Genomic DNA, 19771 nt, shown 5'->3' on the forward strand with positions numbered 1-19771 from the left:
AATTTATTTTCATGTTAACCCTTTCAGTTTTGGAAGAGAAAGTACTTGTATGCATGGTGTTGTAACTTTACTCTTCTAGAATAATGGAGTGCCTAAATTAGATTAAATGCCCTAATAACTCATTGGAGCTGCAAAAAGAGGGGCCGAGCTTGCCAAACAAGCAAAGGAATGTAATTTCTTTCCTTCACAATATGCCGGATCGCTGGTACTAGGTTGCTGGAAAGCGAAGCCGTGTACAGTACATTACACCGTGCAGATGTATCGTAGCTGTCGTTCAGCTGCCACCCCCGTGACAATGAGATTTAGGTGCTAGAAGAATCTCACCATTCAGCAAAAGAGGGGACCTGAAATGGTGATATATATGCTTTGACAATTTTATTTTACATTTAAGGTATTAAACACTGTCAGGGATACATTTTTAAGACTTCAGAAACCTGAAACATTAATTTCAACTTCTGTCCTGACGTAATGACTCCAAAGTCTATTGCTTTTAAATACTAGCTGCTCAAAATGAGTTATTTGGGTAGCAAAATAATTAATCTTTTTAGTCACCATAAATGTCAACTGTAGGATTAAAGCATTTAAATGGTCACGTTTTTCAGCCTAAAGCTGGAGTCCTTTAAACTCACCTGTCTGGAGCAGTGGAAGGATGGATATGTAAGACCATTTTTTACCTTCCCCTCCCTGTGCCTTATTGATGAGCTGATTGTGACTATTGAGTAGGCAAGTGGTTCTCAATAGAACTGAATCAGCCTGCTCTGCAGATTATTTACAAGAAGGTATGAAATGATATATAAGTGACTTTGTGAGCTCCCGATGAGCAAATTAATCACCATTCAGTGACATGGCAATCGCCGTCTCTCAAAATCTGAGGCAGATATTAGAATTCATGTTTTATGTTGCTGGCTGCAGTGCAAGATATGTCCTGATTGTCATTGTGACAGGTACTTTTTTATTATGCAAAAACACGGCCACCTGCAGTATCCACGCGATTTGAGTACTTCTCTAAGCAGCATACAGTGCCGGTACGTTCTGGATTATTTTGTGGCCTTGAGCTAACCACATAACCTCTGCCAGAGGTGGTTTTTTTCCCCTCTGTAATACAGGAATAATAATACTTACCCACCTCACAGGCATGTTGGGAAGATTAATTAGTTTATGTTTGCAAAATGCTTTGAAGATGAAAAGCGCTGTAAGTGCTAAGTAATATTATCATCTTTCATTGCTATACTGGTTACTTCTTAAAGCAACAATAAGAAGTTAATTGGTTTTCAGGTTCCAGGTGATAAGGATCTGTTGACTTTTAAAGTTATTCTATTAGCTACGGAGTGGTACTAAGAAAAACATTTCACTTTGATTAGGAGTATATTTAGCTCACACCCAGTGATACGCACACTTGCTCTAAGGTATTCGTCTAGTTGAAATTGGCCCCTTGTGGGTCGTGGTCTGTGTAGATGAGCTGTGGATCTGGAGACAAAGGGCAGTTGTGATTCTCCAGGGAAAAATCAACCTTGGTTATTGGCAGTAGACTGCTGGATCAGGCATTTCTACACAGCCTTGGTCCACCGAATAAAACCTTGTCTTTGACTAGTCTAGTTGCAAAATAAGGGAATGAAGTTCTTGATCATAATGATTAAGGATTTATAAGGTGAGCAAGGGGCCTTCACAAGGACTTTTGGCGTCATGGAAAGGAAGATGCTGTAGAGGGCCTGTGATTGCTCTTGCAGCTTTACCTAGCTCATATGCTGAGATGTATGGGCTGCTCCTGTTCCTGATAAAAACTAAAGTGAGGGCTGGGGACAGAAATGGATCACATGCACGACTATGAAAGGTGACTTCAGCATGTTAACATCTACTGAGAGAATAAAGCTGGAAAAGTGTGCGGTTAGAGATGGGGTGCGGGGAGGGATGAAAGAGGCAGAAGGGTCCCGTCTGTCCCGTCCGTTCACTTGGTGCTTAGGGCTGAGAGCCAGGGCTGCTGTAGGCTGGGCTGTGAGGGATTGCTTACTCCATCACTGGTAACAAATGTGGTAAGCGAAGCAGAGATGGAAAATAGGAATGATTCCTGAGAAAGTTCCTCGATACTTTCTGAAATTAGTTTGTAAAATGTCACAACTTACTGGCTTGAGAGCCAGTACTCGGCGTTACTGAGTGTATTAAAGCCAAAAGAGGGAGATGGCAGAGCCATGGAAACACGTTTGCCTGAAGTTTTGTGTTTCTGCTTGTTTGCTTTGCAGTGCCGTAAAGAAGTCCAAGTCATAAATCCTTTCTTGTCTTCAGCATCATGGACATTGTGCTAGAAAATCTAAATTAAGACAATGCTATACTACATTTGTTATGGAGGTTTACAGAATGGGAGCCCTTTTGGGGGGCTGTGACGGGAAGTGTGAGAGAGAGGGGAAGTAAAAGAGGGTTTCCTTGCTGCAGAAATCCCTGGGTCTGTATTCTCCGTTGTTCCTTACACTTGCCTACAGCGATGGGCTGCGCGCCTCTTTCTGTCCATGCGTTGCAGAGCTGATTCCCACGCACGTGGGATACTTGTTCATGCAATCCTACAAATAGAAATGCGTAGGCTACTCTGAAGAAGCCTGTTTGGGTTTTTTCCTTATACCAGTTCAGAGCCTGTTGAACTAATCAAGGTTTCTACCATGCTGAGGCACATATCCCTCTGTGGGTCTATCCGCTCGCTTGTGGTGGCAGGCGTGCCTTTCCCTCACGGGAGGGCGGGAATAATGGTCGAGTTTTCTCTCCTCCCCGTAGGGAGGAATAGCAGTGGCCCTGAGCTCTATTTTGCGTGCTTCTCTTCATGCTGCCCCCTTCCTCCTCACCGCCTTTCCCCATGTCGAGCTGTATGCCATGTCATTAGCATCGTCCTGACCTTAACGTGGCAGTTCGTACCCATCAGGTCTGTGGTTTAGGCTCTCTGCAGACTGGGTATCCATCATCTCTACGTCGCTTACCCTTGGGTCGTATTTTCTTCACATCTATCAAATTTAGGCTTTATTTGTGTTTTGTAATAAATGGATGCTGAGATAACGATGATTTGGTCCCAGGATCCAAAGATTACGATGGAGGCCTAAAAGCTCTATCGCGTCATTCTGGTCATGATCAAGACTTTGTGTTCCTTGCTGCTCATGGGGTCATACTTCTTTTTTAAATCCACAGAATCCTTTTTTTTTTTCTTCCCCCTTGCAGCCCATGATCTGGACAGCTGTGTTAGTTTCTCTTAATTTAGTCTGTATGTTATGTAATCGTAGTCATAAAACCAGATTTTTGTATAAAATCCCCAAATTTGGAACCATAATGTTCAAATTATTAAATCATTTACTGGAACACGATTGCTGATGCCGTGGCTTGAAGCTTTGAATTGTGAAATTGTGCAATAATCTTCAGCTGACTTTAATCTTACTCTGTGGTAACTTAGAAGGCCTTGATGAACAGTCCTTTATCCTTATACTGGAATAAGAAGTGCTTCTTATGTTCTGGTCTGCGGATTAGTAGTGAGGATCCCCTGCCACCCTCGAGCCTAACAGGGAATAAAATTACAAGTCCCCATACTGCACGGAAGAGTCTGCATGTTTGAACTGTAATTTGAAAAACCAGTGGCAGGAAGATATTGTGTTTCATTCGCATTGGTTCTGCTCTATTTCTTAAAATAAAAACTTTTCCAGGCTAGCATTTCAATCAGTGTCGTCTTACGATTCTATAGTTTAATGCTGGTAAAAGTGCATGGCTGGTTTAAATACCAGGTTTGAAGTACTTTATTTCCTACAAAGCAAGAAGTGTGGTTTTGGGTGTTTTGTGGTTTTTTTAGAATGGACTCTGATTTTGAGTCTTACATAAAGATCTTCTATCAACAGTGGCACAGAAAGTGCAGCTCAGAACTAACAGCATCTGGCACTAACTCTTGCAGAAGTCACAGAGACCATGACTTAGCTCTTTATAAGCTTTTGAAAGCCTGTAACGAATGGCAGAACTGTGTAGTTAATGTCTGCTTAGAATAACAAGCACTTGAAAATTATCTGCTCAGTTGCTAAGATTTAGTATAATTTAATGCTGTTTGTTATTATGTAGTTTACTGGATATATTGGAGGAGCAACTGTCTTTCATACGAATCTCACAGCTCCACTCTAAATCAGATAATGACAAGAAAAGGAGGTTAAGATGGAAAAGTGAATAGAGCGGAAAGGTCAAGAAAGAGATTAAGAGGTGACAAGGAAGAAGGTTGTGATGAGTGAAGAGCAAAACATAAGAATTAAAAATAGGAGGAAAATGTGATACAGCGGATTAGGATGGCTTAAATTTCACAGATAATTTTCACAGAAACAAAAGAGAAAATCAGGCTGAAGTAATAGCAACAAAATACTATGCCAAATCGGGAAAACAAAATGTTAATATAGGCAAGGCTCATTACTTGTCAGTCTTCACTGCAATTTCTTGCATCCTAGCAAACACAACTCTGCAAGTACAGCTTAGAAAACTCCTGTTTAGTAAATATACTGTGAAGTTTGTGTGATGGAATGGATGGTATCGCATCTATTGCTCGTTCTCTCTTTTGTATAATTGTATGCTACCCACCTAACATTCTGACTTCTGGAGACAGCATTTGTACACTTCTTATCAGAGTTTTATAGAGCATCCAAGGCTTCTGTTTTGCTGTTTTCTTTTATAAATCTTTGTCCTTTCATTTCCAGAGAATCTGTTATCCTACTGTACATTTAATTCCAATTCTATATCCTTCCTCTCAAGATCTTTCTTTACAAAGGACCACATTTCTAAGTGTGCCACACTGTATTTGTCCCAGTAAATAGAAAAAAAATTTGATTTACAAAGAAGTTACATATTTTTTTCCTTAAGAAACCAGCTAGAATTGACACTTCAAAGAAAATGATGTTTAAGTTCCTGTAGGTCTGCGTGGAATTTTTGCTAAACCAGTCCAGCTCTGCTTAGATCATCTAGGAAGATGACATCTACCTGATGTTCTCAGTGGGTGACTAGCTAGTGCCCTGAGAACAGAAGGGACAGGTTTGCTGCCTACTGTTACATACAGAGAAGCTCCTTTTTGCATTTTTGACTAGCACATAATTGAACTCCGTATTTTCAGGAATTAGTAAAGTGAACAGGCCAGCTAATTTGCAGTTAACAGAGCTATTCCTTCATAGTTGGCACGTGTATGGGTTAGGAAGGCAAGGTACTGTTCAGTCAGGTCAGTAGTCTTGAACTCTTGGTCATACAGAAACGATGAAGCATTTCAAAGATGTGGTGCAGCTGTGTGCTGCCTTCTGCTCTACAGAAGGCGTTCCAGAGGTGTCGAGAACCAGCTCCAGATAAGAAGCTGCAGATAGGACACCGGTGCTGTCTGCATAGCGTTTAAACATAGATACAAAAGGAAATAAGTACATTTCCCATATCTAAATAGCAGAAAACAGCACGGTCCTTGCAGTAACGCTTTGGCATCAGTGCTGCTTATATGATAAGCATTGTGTTATCAGGACATGTTTGTATGCAGTAGTCCGCAGACAGAAAACAAAAACATGAGAAAAATGTTTTTCCTCATTTGCTTTCTAAATAAATAACAATTAAAAAAATAAATAGTCAGGATTAAGTAGGGCATCGAGGAACTGTAAGGGAGAAGATTGGTTCTCCTAAGGACCATGATCATTGTTTTGTATCTGTATAGCTTCAGCTGTTCCACAGTTTTTCTGACTTCAGTGTAAGTACTTTTGTCGTGCATTATCACAGAGTGATTATAGGGAAAATGTGCCTGATTTTTAAATAGCACAAAGGTGTTACACGCAGACAGAAGGCAGTGAGATACAACGGAAGAATAGGTTACAAAGGGGACTAACAAGTAATGAAGGATGCAGAGGCAGCAGACATGACATGAAACTTCATCAGAAACGTAAGCAAGAGTCAAACTAAACAGAATTTTGAGTATGGACTTGGATGAGTTTGGGACCTCTGCCTTTTTGGTGCTGTGTCTGTCCTGTTATGACAAAACCAAAGTCAGCAAAGGCACTTGAACTAATTCCTTTGGTTTAAAAGGTGGGGGTGTGGATGTGTTCTTATGCCAACTAGGCAGATGCTTTGGGTGCTTTTCAGTGTTTTTTCTTCTTTCCCTCTTTTCCCGTATAGTCTGTTGTTGCTGATACCTGACTTGCTGACTTTTCAGTGGTTAATTAATTACTAAGAATAGTGCTGATGTCTGGAGATGCTGACAAATTCTCTGTTCGACATTTTTTTATTCATTCCATCTGTTGGTTTCTTTGCCCTTTTCATGTTTTTTAAGAGAATATCTGTGTGTATGATTTGGTATGGATCCAACTTAGAGCGAGGAGTGACAACTGAAGAATTGCGGGGCCTTTTCTTTTGTTTAGTAGTGCTCTTCAAAAACACGTTTCCACAGATAACATTTCCAACTTGAAGTTTAAGTTATTATGGGTGTCTTTGAATAACTTCCCAGTTTAGGCCAGGGAAACAAACATGGCATAAGTGCAGCAGGTTTCCATTTCATTTCAGCTGTTAACTTCTGACTTCATAAAAAATAGTTAATTTCTGCAAACTTCATCAAACTTGCTTATATGCTGTATTTGATTAAACTGAAAAAATAATATTTACATTTCTGGACCATGTAACCTGTGGGATTCTGGCAGAGAATTAAAAAAAAAAAATTATATATATTAACATACATATATTAAAGTTATGTTGCTGTACTTTTTTGTATGTATTTAACTAATGTAGTTAAGGAGGTATGCCAATTGTATGTGGATCATGGCTTACACAGAAAGTGGTTGCAACATGACAGGTAGCTACGTATGGTTACTGTTGGCAAATGCTGTGTTTTTAACAGCGATTGCTGCACAAGCTCCTGAAAGTTATTTTAGAGTTATTACATTAATTTTGTTCTTGACTGCACAAATGGAAGGTGTCAGCATTCCTTACACTACCCATAAATTGATACTCCTAAGCAAGAGAAATGAAGTATCTAGTGCTAGAGTGGTAGTAAACAGCATTATTGTCAGTTTTTAAAACCTAACTTCATAATACATCATTCTAAATGGTCCATAACCCTGTGTCTCCAGAACTCCTTGAAACACGTCTAATTTTTTTCTAGTTTACACTTCATACTTTTTTAAAGGAAAGGGAAAAAAATACAGAAGATTATGCCTGTCTGTTTATTCTGTATCTACATTTTCTTCTCTGGAATTAGTTCATTACAATCGCCAAGTTGTTTTTAAGTCTTTTAAGAACTGTTGAGACACTTACTGTCAGTGGGAGAAATTGCAAATGTGTGCGTAGTGTAAGGAACCGATGATTAAATCCCTCACATTGAAGTAATTCTGGAAAGGTTAATTAGAAACTCTCAGAACACAAGAAGGAGAACATCCTCTCTTCAGACTCTTTTTTCCCACTGAGTTCCTACAGCCTCCTTTGCAAGTTCTATTTTTATTCTGTAGTATTATTCATTGTTAGGTAAAAGCCTCCAGCTGTTCTGCTGCCCCGTGGGTCTGCGTCCCAGCCGTCTTCAGCTTCCTCTGGATCCTGGAAGACTTCGTGTTTTTGTTTTTCAGGAATCTTAAGATGGTGTCAGATTTTTGTATCATAGTATCCTGGTTTTGGCTGGGAGAGAGTGAATTTTCTTCCTGGTAGCTGGCGTAGTGCTGTGTTTTGGGTTTGGGATGAAAATAATGTCGATAACTTACTGATGTTGTTAGTCGTTGCTGGGCAGTCCGGGACTTTTCAGCTTCTCTCGCTTCCCTGGCCTGCCAGATGCACAGAAGGTGGGAGGGGATGCGGTGGGGACACCTGACCCCAGCTGGCCGGAGGGATATTCCAGGCCGTATGACATCGTGCCCAGTATATGACCTGCGGGAGCTGGCCCAGGGGCAGCGATTGCTGCTCAGGGGCAGGGTGGGTGTCGTTCATTGGGTGGCGAGCAATTACGTTTGTGCATCACTTGTTTTGCATACATATTATTATTACTATCATTATTATTATCTCTTCCTTTGCTTTCCTATTAAACTGTCTTTATCTCAGTTCACGAGTTTTTACTTTTCCCCCATTCTCCTGTCAGGTGCTTAGTTGCAGGCTGGGGTTAAACCACAACACATGTATGTATGATTTCCTGTGGGACATAAATTCCTACACAAGTATCTATTGTTCCATGTTACCTTTTTGGTTTGGGTTTTGTGTTGTTTGTGGGTTTTTTTTCATTTGTGTAGGCAAATTTCAGGGAGTACAATCCTCTTAGGAAAGCTCTTAGGAAAGCTTTGATTCAGGAGATGATTTAGCCTGATGTTTCTAAAGCTGTTGCAACATTTCTGGGCTGTGCTGTAAAACATCTCACTGTAGTGAAAAGCTCTAATACATTGAATGTGAGGAGAGAACAACGTGCAGACCTGCCCCTCTTTTCTGTTTTGGCCCTGTGACAAGCCATTTTGGTTTTCTTACCATTCTTGGGTGGGGGGGGTGGAAGAAAATATTTTGCATGGAGCTAGGCTGTTGTAAACTTAAAGTAAAATTTAAAATCTGTTAAAAGATGGCATGTGGTATGTTTTGCCTGAGACTGAGTGTCTTGGAAAGTGGTCATGGAGGGTGCTGCTGTATAGTCCCTGAAGTAGTTTCTCTTAAGAATAATAATTTGCTTAAGAGGAAAAGAAAAAGGGAGGTGAGGTGGGTGGGAGGAAGAATAGTCTCTTTAAATGTATGTGTCTGCACAGATGTCTCCCTGAGTTGATTCTCTGAGTGCAAAGAGGTCCTTTTTGCAGTGGAGGGACTGCAGCTGGCCGAGGGGCTGCAGGGTTGTGATGCTCGCCTGCTGCAGCTGGTCTGATGGTTGCCCTGGAGGCAGCATCCGTGTCTGTCCGCATCCTTCCTCGCCTCCAGATCTAAGCACTGTGAGGTGGCCGGGTCCGTAGGCAGAACACCTCGTAGCGCCGAAGTCAACAGCAGTTTTGTTCCCGGCGCAAGTAACCTTGTCTCTGGTCAAAAATACCTCTTTCCATTCTGCTTCTCAGTGCAACCAGTGCGATGCTGCAGGTACAGCTCTGTGTACAGCTTAGCCACCTCGTGTGTGTGTAGGTGCGCCTGGACACGTACACGTGTGCACAGGGGCTTCTCCTGTACTTGGTCCTGACTTTAAGCAACAGTTTGAAAATATAGATTCACGTGATAATGTACCAAACACATGAAACCAGTCTTCTAGACTGTCACCCTTAGCATATATTTACCAAACTGCAAAATGATAAGCGTTTTAGACACTTTGCTACTTTCAGCTCTGACCCTGTTACCACTGGGCGGTTTGTTTGGCCTGTTTGCTTCTCTGATTAGTTTCAACTCACAAAACCTGAAAATTCACATGGCATGGCAGCTTGAAAAAATGAGAAGATACTATCAGTGTCCGTGGTAATCCCCTGTTCTTACACTCTTCACACTGTTCAGACGTAGCCATAGATAGGCTTACTCCTTTTATATTTACCGCCCCAGCTGTATTTTCATTCAAGTATGTATTCATAGCTGCATAATAAGCACAGTTTGATTTGTACCTAATTGTAATAAATGATTTTCATTATTTAGAAAAGTCACTGTCAGAATTCATTTATGGTTCTGACTGAGAAGAAACTTGTAGCGACTACTTCATGTGACCGCAGCAATAAAATAATTAACTGGCTCACTTGAAACGAGTCAATGTTCAGGGCATTAACTGTTAATATTTCAGGAATTATTTACACTTCTGGATTCACATTTCTGCAATTGTATTACTTTCTGATTGACAGGATTCTGTTCTTGTTGTTCATAAGCTTTAATTATCACATTTTAATGTTAAATGACTAATTTTGGAGAAATTAGGATGCCTGTCAGATTAAAAAATTGAATGTGTGTTCTGATTTGTTCCTAGAGCTATGAAATAACTGTGGGCTAGGGTGGAAAAACATTATGGGTATAAGTATGCAGATGAGCTTGCCAAGTGTCTATATATCATAAAATGTCTTAAATCTACAGACATAAAAGTAGGATCAGGACACAGCTATTAAAAAGGCAGTCATTTTTGAGTGTCGCATAATTTAGATACTTTAAGTTATTGAAGTGTCACAAGTTTATTACAGCTAATTTATTAATACAATCATTTGGGATTCACTTATGTCTCTTGCTCTGCCCCAAAACAGAGGCAGAAAGTTTGTTTAAAACGCACAGACTCTGCTTCAGCAGGGAAAGCCTAAAATGTTTCTCAAAATATGTAGACACAAAAAAGGACAACTTGACTCTAGTCCTTGCAGATAACAGGTGGCCGTGTTCCTGTTGGTGTGTGTTTGTGCATTCAAGCAAGGCAGAGAGACCCAGTAAAGACCAAGTGAGTTTGATTCCCTTGTAGTTTTTCGATGGCCACATTGGTGATGTACAGGGAAAAGAGCCTGTTACTTTGGCCTCTAACCAGGATGGAAATATAATCCTGACAAATGCCTCGTTACTGCTTTCATGCTTTGAAAAATTTGGAAAAAAAAAAAAAAAAAAAAAAAGTTTATCATTTATTTTTAATCCTTTCATGTGGTGAATTGGCTTTTCTTAGTTTCCAGGTTCTGTTACATTTTTTTCTTACCCAGGAGCACTTTTGATGTGTTTAAGCAGTTGACAAAACAGTGCTAAGGTGTAGCATGAACGAAAAGGGGCCCCACAGAGAGCTGGAGACAAAAGAATCCACTTGATTGTAATACATGCGGAGTTTTCACAAAGCGCCTTGTGTGGTACCTGAGACAATTATACACGTGAAGAATTTTTGCTTTTAGATTCTTTTAAAAAAAAAAAATTCTCACCTTTTGTTATCTTTTTTTCCCCTAATCAGGACAGAATTTTACCCTAAGGCAGTTAGGAGTTTGTGAACCAGCAACTCGTCGAGGACTGGCGTTTTGTGCGGAAATGGGGCTGCCCCACAGAGGTTACTCTATCAGTGCAGGGTCAGATGCTGATACTGAAAATGAAGGAGTGATGTCTCCAGAGCATGCCATGAGACTTTGGGGCAGGGGGGTCAAGTCAGGGCGCAGTTCCTGTCTGTCGAGCCGTTCCAACTCAGCCCTCACTCTGACTGATACCGAACATGAAAACAAGTCCGACAGTGAAAACGGTAAGTTCTTATGCATATGCACATAATATAAATCAATGTTTTATTTGCTATTTTGGCTGACGCTCAATAATTTGAAATCATTAAAGGAATGGCCTTGAATTATTTGCCTATTTATTTTTTTTCTCCTCCTCCCAGAAAAGTCAATATTCAGTATCAGTCCTAACGAATGCAAGCTTTGGGTGTGATGTTTTGACTGTAGTTTTGAAAGAGTTTAATCACAACAAAGATCAGCTCTGTTTTATCACAGGCCGTGTCACCTGTTCCCCTTTGGGGAACAGCTAAGTAAGTGGTGATAAAGTTGATTCCAAAGGCCCGCTTGCAATCAAAGGTTTCATTGTAAACTCTTCTTCAAGACATCTCAGAAAAGTTGCAGAATCTTAGAATGGATGAATGAGCACAAAGAATAGCTTATTAGCAGGGCTCATGTGATTGGAAAACAAATTTGATTGTGCTTTAAACTTCCTAGTGGATGAGAGCAATTGGAATTGTGGTGAAGAGGGACATGCGGCCTTTGATGTGCCTGGGGGACTGGATTACTGTGTAATTAAAATCTACAGAAAAAATCTACACAGCAGCTTTGTAGGATGTGAGGTATGACCATTGTATATTAAGGCTTAGTGTTTAAATGAAAAGAGGTTAATACAATTGACTGAATCGTTTCTAAAGCTTTTCAAGTTTTTTTTTACCTCCACTTGGGGTTATGAACAAAACCTAATGTAGTGTTAAATGCTGAATGCACAAATCTTAGAAAACATTTCATCTTTAACTTCTTTTTATTTGCAGAAGATTTTCAGCTTTACCAGAATTAAAATGATTGTTCTATTAACTTCATGACTTTCTATATGACAAATTCAAGAGGAATAAAGAAAAATGAGTAAAAATTAAAATTAGTGATGGCTATTGCCTGCATGTCTACACATCATTTTATTAATTTATTAAACTGGTCTGCTCAGCTGTAGAGAAGTCAAGGCAATTTTATTTCTGTCCTCTGGCAACAGCTGTAACACACTGTGAGAAACAGCAATGCAGGTGTGTATGTATGGTAATCCTTTTAAAAAAAAGCACTTATTTTCAACTACAAACAATAACATGTAGTGCCACTTATTATTTTAACTTCAGTTTGAGAAGACAAAACCAAAGCTATATTTTGGTGTTATTCATCCTTGTTGCCTTTCTTCTGGTTCTAACTGAAGATGCCCGTGCGAGAAAGCTGTCTCAAATGGGATCCTCCTAGGTGTTGGACTTAACGCTGTGTGGTACCTGAGGAGACAGCTCTTGGTGTTTGCAGGTGTCTTGTCTTGTGCTTGGAAAACTTGTTTTGAGCCAGAGGCAAGTTTTGAAAGAGGAGGGCAGGAGTACTTGCCTACCTCCTTTTTGCAGTGGAATTTCTGTTGGATGGCTCTTGATATTTGAGCTGCAAAGCAATCTAGAATAAATTTTTGAGCCATCCTGTGATTTTCCTTTTGAAAGGTGTATGCTGAAACAGATTCCCTTCGGTCCTCTGTAAAAGCCTAGGTTAGTGATCTTGAAACTACCTATTTATATATATACATACGATTTCCTTAGAGAGTCATATCTTTACATTACCAAAGAGATGACTGCTTCAGAAGTACAGTAAGTTTGGTATACTTTTTGATAAACATTATATTTACAATTTTTAAAAAAGCAAAATGGCTGATTACAGTATGCCAAAACCTCCTCCATGAGCTTAAAGTTAGAGTTTTGTTTTTTCATGCATGAGAAGACTGTGACTATGTTAGAAAAGACATTATTCTGCACTGGTTAAAATTATGCAAGGAATGTCTGATGTTTGATAGAACTTCAAAGACGAGTTTAGTCACTAAAAGGGATTACAGTTGATTTATTTATTGATAGGGAGGCCAGCAGTCCAGCTTAAGAAGGTACTGGGAATGCTGTGAGGCTAATGAGATTTTGATGGCTTGAGAGTCCCCTAGGGCTGTGAAACTTATATAACTGGGACCATGTCATGGGTCGCCATTTCAGTGGAGATGTTACGGAAGTGGTGAAAAGCTTAATCTTTTGTGGTGTTTTTCTCTGGATTTTTGTTTCCACTGGATATTGAAGATTTGGCTGAGAAGCAGTTGTATTCAGGTAGCTGGAACTCAGTATGTCAAATGCTTGCAGTAGAACAGAAAATACAATTTAAAGCCAGGGAAGCAATATTGTCCTGGCAGGCACAGGTGCTCTAATCAAAAGACCAAACTGTGGGTGCAAGTTTTGTTAATTTATTGCCTGAAGTTAATAGCTGTGCTAGTGTACGGTTAAAATCTGACAAATCTGATATGGCTTTGAAACCAAAGTTAGAGTACGACGAGCCCTCTGTACTGTGTCTGAGCCCTTTGCTGTGAGTGGAAGCTTCCTGACTGAGTTCTGACGGAATTGTTTTACAGGTAAATGCATTTCTGTGTAGCATGTTTACCTCTAAGGAAGATAAGGACCAACAGGTTATGATGAGCAAAACACAACACCAGATGGTACTTTCCTCACCGAAAGGCCCCAGTTCTTGAGCGGTCCCACCGTTCATCCAGTGAAACTATTCACTGTTGAAGTAATCCATAACAACAAGCAGATCTTATTGGAGTTAACGGGCCTATCTGCAATGATGAGAACTGTGACTTATCCTACGGGTTTATGAACTCAGGATTAATCGTTTGTGGAATGTACTTGGGTTTTTCTTTCTTGCCAGTGAGGCAAGAAGCTTGGCATTGAAACACGATTTCCTTCCCTTCCTTGTAACCATTGTGTTTATTTGCTCTTCTGAAATAGTTGTGGGTTGCATATTCCTCAGGAAGGCAAAACTCTGGGTTCTGTTGCATAATTACAGTGAATAAGTGGAAATAGTTTGTTGAAGATACTAACTTTTATTTGTCGAGGTCTCAACATGATGTTTCTAAGATCCTACAAAAGCAGCCTAAATTTGTGAATAATATTGGCAGGATTAGAAGTTTCTTTAAATAAATAACGTTGCACATGATGAAGTTGCAAAATTTTAAATATACTGGTAACATACCATGAATGCCAGCAAATTTTTTTTTTAATTTAGCAAACATCAGAACTGTTTTCCAAACATAGGGTGTGTAGATGTATTCTCCCATCAAAGTTTCAGGTTACTGCTCAGTAAATCATTCTGAAGAGAAATATTTTTCTCTGAGCTCATTCAAGTTCCATCTATGTCTCTTGGCATTGTACTCTGAGCTATTTGTCATGTCAGCTTCCCTGAAGGAGGACCTGCATCTGTTCATCTGGGCAACCTACCAGTGTTGTGCACAGTACGATGTATCAGTTGGGGTACACTGAGCACACATGTGCTTCTTCAGGCTTTCTCCTCCATTCCCATTGCAAGTTATTTCATGAATGCTGCATCAAGAAATTTATGTTAGTGATTGTTCTAGGAGCTGTGGCTTTGAAATACAAGCCGCCCATCTTTCAGATGCTTGCCAGTAACTTTATGTTGTTAAGCTGTTCCAAGATTACTAAAGCTTGTCTTTTAAATTTGATAAATATTCCAGCAGAGCATAAGCTAGAAGTTATAGTTAGGCTTCAAATGGCTGTTTTGCTTAAAGGGTCAATATATTTTTAAGGTATTTTAGAATCCACTTATTTAAATTATTTTTAAATCCATTAAACTGCAATCCCTGACTTCATGAGACATCAGAAAGCTAATAAGCCAAACATGAAAGTTAATTGAGCAAGTTATTCCTGAAGTCCAGCTCCTTATAGAGTTATTTATTTATTGTAAAGTTATATGAGCAGTTTTGTGTGCACTTTTTGTGCCAGCCTGAAACTCGGGCTGTGGCAATGATTGTGACTGGAAAGTCACTCATTTAAGATTTGAGCAAGTCCATGTCACCTTCTGTCCCTTTGGAAACTGTATTGACAGTGCTTCTGGAAGAGAGTCGGGCACTCCGCGTAGATGCGTGCCACGTGGTTGGCTCTGCCCACAGCCACAAAAATTAGCTGGGTGTACAGAAAGTGGTTCTGAGGACACTACAATGGGGGGTTTTATTTTCTTACTTGGTGAAAGTTTTGCATTGATGGGGGTTTGTTAGAAGACCAGAGGAGATCAGGATGTAGCAAAATAAAAAGAAGAAAGGGAGAGCGGAGTATGAGATCGTGGCCTCAGGCAGTTGTTCTGAATTGGTTAGATAAATGATTTGAAACCTGGGCCCATTTTTCACAGGTACAGAAAAGTAGATATTGCTGGTAGAATGTTCATTACTGAGGATATCTGTAAAGAGAAATTATCAGTTTATCAGCTGTGTGGGCATCTCCGTGCTTCTTCTCCAGCTTAGCCAGTTTCTGAAGATAGCATTCTTGTGAACCTAATACTCTCTTGTCCTTCCAGAATGGTGAATTTACTGGCATTCAGATCTCTGAAAACCAAGAAGTACATTGGTAAGATACTTGTCAAGACATTTTAAATCTGTTCTTTCTAACCCAGTACATCTATAACATATACTTGAACTCTGCATTCTTGAATAATGCACATCGTTCAGGAAGTAGTGTTACACGTTTTCACCAATTTAACATCCTTCTTTACGCTAAGGCAAAACTTGGCTTTGATGAACTCTACTGAATAGGAGCTGCTTGGTACCTGCTAGCCAAATGCTGAGTCTACTGATCAAAACCAGCCACATAGCTGATGAATTAATATTCATCTTACTGCCATACCACCATTTACAGCTTCTTCACTCTTTCCCACAGTATTCCATCTAGCAATTATCTACTCCTCATTAAGCATGCCAGTATCTCTTAAATCTCGCTTTGCTGCTAAGAAATTTCATGACTAGGAAATCAGTCTGTTTTATTGTTGACAGAAATCAGCTCTGAAATAATATTAATATCGAAACAGACATATGCATTTTTCTTTGGTTACAGACACATGGAACAGAAATCCATACACAAAAGTAGTTGTCCCTGGTTTTCTGCAATATTGTCACAAGTTTTGTGTAGCTATGCCAATTTTCAGATTCTATTACGATTGTAGTTCCATGGAGACATTTCAATAAATCTTCCTAGCGTTCACTGTTAATGCAGTTGAAAATCATGTTGATAATTCCTTTGGCTAGTGGTAGCCAAAGAGGGAACAGCTGGGTTGACCATTTTCCAGTAACTTTTTGGGATCTCCTGGATTTCAGAGGTTTGAGTGACACTGAAGTTGCTGTTGAGGAAAGGCATGAGATTCCAACGGGTCATCTTAATGATGCTTTCATGATGGGAGTCCGGTAAACAACATCAGGCCAGAGGATGAGGCTCTTTGGAAACACTTAACCAAATCTTCCGATGCACAGGAACTGTAGGCTTGACAACAGCTGACAGCAATAAAATGAGAATTGGGGTCTGCAAAGAAAAACAGATCTAAGAAGAAAATTTCAGAGAATTCACTCTTGGCTGTTAAGCTTGTAAATCCTTCCAGTGTTAAGGAGTGGTGAAAAAGGTGTTGAAAGACCAACTGTCATAGCTCAGGATTTCTCCAGAGTTCTGAATTTTGAGAAAGAAGCATGCAGAAAATGGAAGGAAGGTCACATTTCTGAGGAGGAGCTTACAAAGATGCAGCTGGGGAGGTCCAGGCATACAAAAAAAACTTAAGGCATAATCAGCAAAAAAATGAGGAGTTGTATAGAAACGTGAATACTAAGAGAAGGGAAAAGAGGGCGTTGATTGGTTGCTTAACAGTGAAGGAAGATGGGTAATATATTGCTGGTATGTTTTCTTCTGGTGGTTCTTCTTCCAGCATTTGCTGCCTGGGTAGCTGATCACAGAGCTAACGTTTATACTATTAAACAAAGGATTAGAGGTTACTTAGGTAAATAACATTTGTCCTGCATAGATAGAGTGTCTACAGCCTCTGGGCTTTTTATGACTCATGTCTGGGAAATTATGAAGGATGGATGTGGTTCTGGAAGGCAAACCTGAACAAACAGGACAACTTCAGAAGGGGCAGAGAGAAGGAGGAGGAACCTGCCTCTAATCAGTTAGACAGGAAACATCCTAGAAAAAAATGTTAGAAATTTATGCTTTATAACAATAAGCACGTGTTTGTACTAAATGAGTCTTGTCAAGCTAAACTGATTTCCTTCTGTGGTAGTGTAAGCCACTCGTTGATAAGAAAAAAGGAGCAGATGCTAACAGTAGTAGGTATTTTGGTATTAGTAAGGCTTCTGAGACTGCCTCATCCCTGACACGCCCACACATAGAGACACCGGGCCTAGGTTCATTATTGCAAGATAAATGTGCAGCTTATTGGAAAAATCAAGAAAGAATAATCACCAGTATTTCATGAACTGGCAAGCTGAATCAATTAGTAGTCCACATAGTGTGTCAAGATTTTCTCAATGAGTTGAGAACGTTGTGACCTGGAACGAATCACATATGCTTTGTAGGACAGGATGAAAGCTGGAGAAATAATTCCGCAGAAAAAAATAAAAATGCAAAGACCTACATTTTAGTAAAAGTAATCAAATTTGCCAAATGTGAGAAAGGCAAGTGGCTGAATCACAGTCGTCTAGAAAGTCATAGAATAATTTGGCTTAGGAGAGACCTTTTGAGGTCATGTGGTTCAACCACCTGCTTAGAGCTGAACTAACCTTAATTTAGATGAGGTTGCGCAAGGCCTTGTTCAGCTGAGTTTCGAAAATTCCCAAGAACACAGATTCCACATCATCTCCGGGCAACTGTTCTGCCGCTTAACCAACTTTATTGTGAATTTTTTTTCCCCCTTTATATCTAATCGGAGTTCCCCTCGCTGCAGTTGTGACCATTGCCTTGGGTACTGGAAAACCAAAGTTAGATTTCCACCTTTTGCCTTTTCAAGGCTTGCTCAGCTTCACCTCGAGTTGTATACTTCAGCACTCCAATCATCGCGGTCAGTCGGAATTCATTCCAGTTTGTCAATGCTGTATGAGAACTGGCAAGCCCCAGACTGAATATTGTACTCTAGATGCGGTCTTCAAATGCTGAATAAAAGGGACTAATCACTTCCCAGGGTATGCTGGCTCCATTCTTCTGAACGCAACCCAGTATGTGGTTAGGCTTTATTGTTGAAAGGGCGCACTGCTGAACTTGTAGTCCATGTTGACTCCCCAGGTCCTTTGCTACAAAGCTGCTTTCCAGTGGGCTCCCAGCTAGTACTGTTAGATGAGGTTATTCTGCCTTTGGATTTTATGAGGTTTTTTTCAGCCAATTCTTACAGCCTGTAGAGATCCCTCTGAAAGGCACTCCTGCCCTGTGGTGTGTTGATCACTCTCTCCAGCTTGGTGTCGTCCACAAACTTGCTGAGGGCACATTCCATCCTATTCATTCTCAATATGTTAAATGTAGTACTGACATGAAACAGCATCAGCCCCAGTATTAGCCCCTGAGGAATGCCTTTGGTCAACATTTGTTCTTTGCAGTACAAAACACTGTTCTTTCAGCCTTTTCATACAACCATGCTTCCACAAACTGCGCTTTGTAGCTCACCCATCCAGTCCATTTCTCTCCAGCCTGGCTACCAGGATACCATGGGAGACCATGTTGAAAGCCTTGCTGAAGTCACAGAAAACAACACCCACCACTCTCCCTTTGTCTGCTGAGACAATTACCTGTCCGTAGAGAGGAATCAGGTTGTTTTGGTGTGGTTTGCCTTTGGTAAATCCATGCTGGTTCATGTCAGTCACTTTCTTTTCCTGAAGCCCTATCCAAGCATATGAAGGATAACTCCAACCAGGCATATGAGGAGAACTCCAGCAGTATTTGTTCCTTGGTCTTCTGTGGGAGACTGGGGTTGAGGCTGACTACCTTTACTTCCCCACATATTCCTTGCCCTTCTTGAAGATAACAGGACCTTTATCTTCTAGGAAGTCATCAGGAACCTTCCTCCATCACCAGGACCTTTCAAGGAATCACAGAGTGGCCTTTCAGTGACGTTGGTCAGCTCTGCCAGCACCCATGGATGCCTCCTGTCTAGACCCCTGGACTTGTGTGTGCTGTGCCTCACAGCTCGCTCTTCCTCCACAGTGGCAGGGCTGCTCAACTGTGGTTGAGCTTTGGCTTCCATATCCCCCATCCTGCATGTCCACGAAACTTTTCTGTTTTTCTCCTGGGCAGCCATTAGCTGAAGGTCATCGTGGTTATTTGTCAGTGGTGTTTTCTGTGGTACGTGAGGGTTTCTTCCACAACCTTATAATATGTCTTTTCTATGCAGTGCCACTGAAATAATCCTACTACTGCACTCGGTAGGGCTAAGATGGAAATATGGTGTCCCTGTGACTGGTTTTGGGACTACATTGAAAGCAAAATGCCAGCCAACTGGAGGCCCAGAGAAAGGTTAACAAGAATGATCAGAAGTTTTAAACACATGACACTGGAAGAGATTGGGAGAATTCAGACTGTTGTCACTGGTGTGTTCTGTCTAGATGTTGCTGCTGTTACAGAGGCCACATATGGCAAATAGGGCCAGAAGCAAATGAAGCAAATAGCAAGAAGTAGAAGTTGGCTCAGACGGTGGCGTTCCAAGGATAACTCGGTGAAAGAGATTGCTGGGGACCATGCGAATATTTCATCATCTTAACATATTTTCCAAAACAATTCTAAAATGTTGGTGTAGTTCCTGTCATTTCTGATTTGTGGGGAGAGGATGGACAAAAGAAA

At 40.4% G+C, this 19771-nt stretch overlaps 1 protein-coding gene across 22 annotated transcripts in view; it reads left to right on the forward strand.

The window, feature by feature from the left end:
- The window catches only part of TENM3 (teneurin transmembrane protein 3), a 1446905-nt gene that overhangs the window by 1126217 nt on the left and 300917 nt on the right, over positions 1–19771 (forward strand). For 16 of the 22 annotated variants that reach the window (XM_075421787.1, XM_075421794.1, XM_075421795.1 and 13 more), the window contains one exon: positions 10841–11119. The exons of 5 other annotated variants lie outside the window; for them this stretch is intronic. In XM_075421787.1, coding sequence (XP_075277902.1) covers positions 10841–11119 — 279 coding nt within the window. Of the gene's footprint in view, positions 1–10840; positions 11120–15520; positions 15536–19771 lie in introns of those variants that run through there. One more of the 22 variants, XM_075421807.1, reaches the window with a different exon arrangement.

Source organism: Opisthocomus hoazin, chromosome 5, assembly GCF_030867145.1.
Source record: "Opisthocomus hoazin isolate bOpiHoa1 chromosome 5, bOpiHoa1.hap1, whole genome shotgun sequence".
Lineage (NCBI taxonomy): Eukaryota > Metazoa > Chordata > Aves > Opisthocomiformes > Opisthocomidae > Opisthocomus > Opisthocomus hoazin.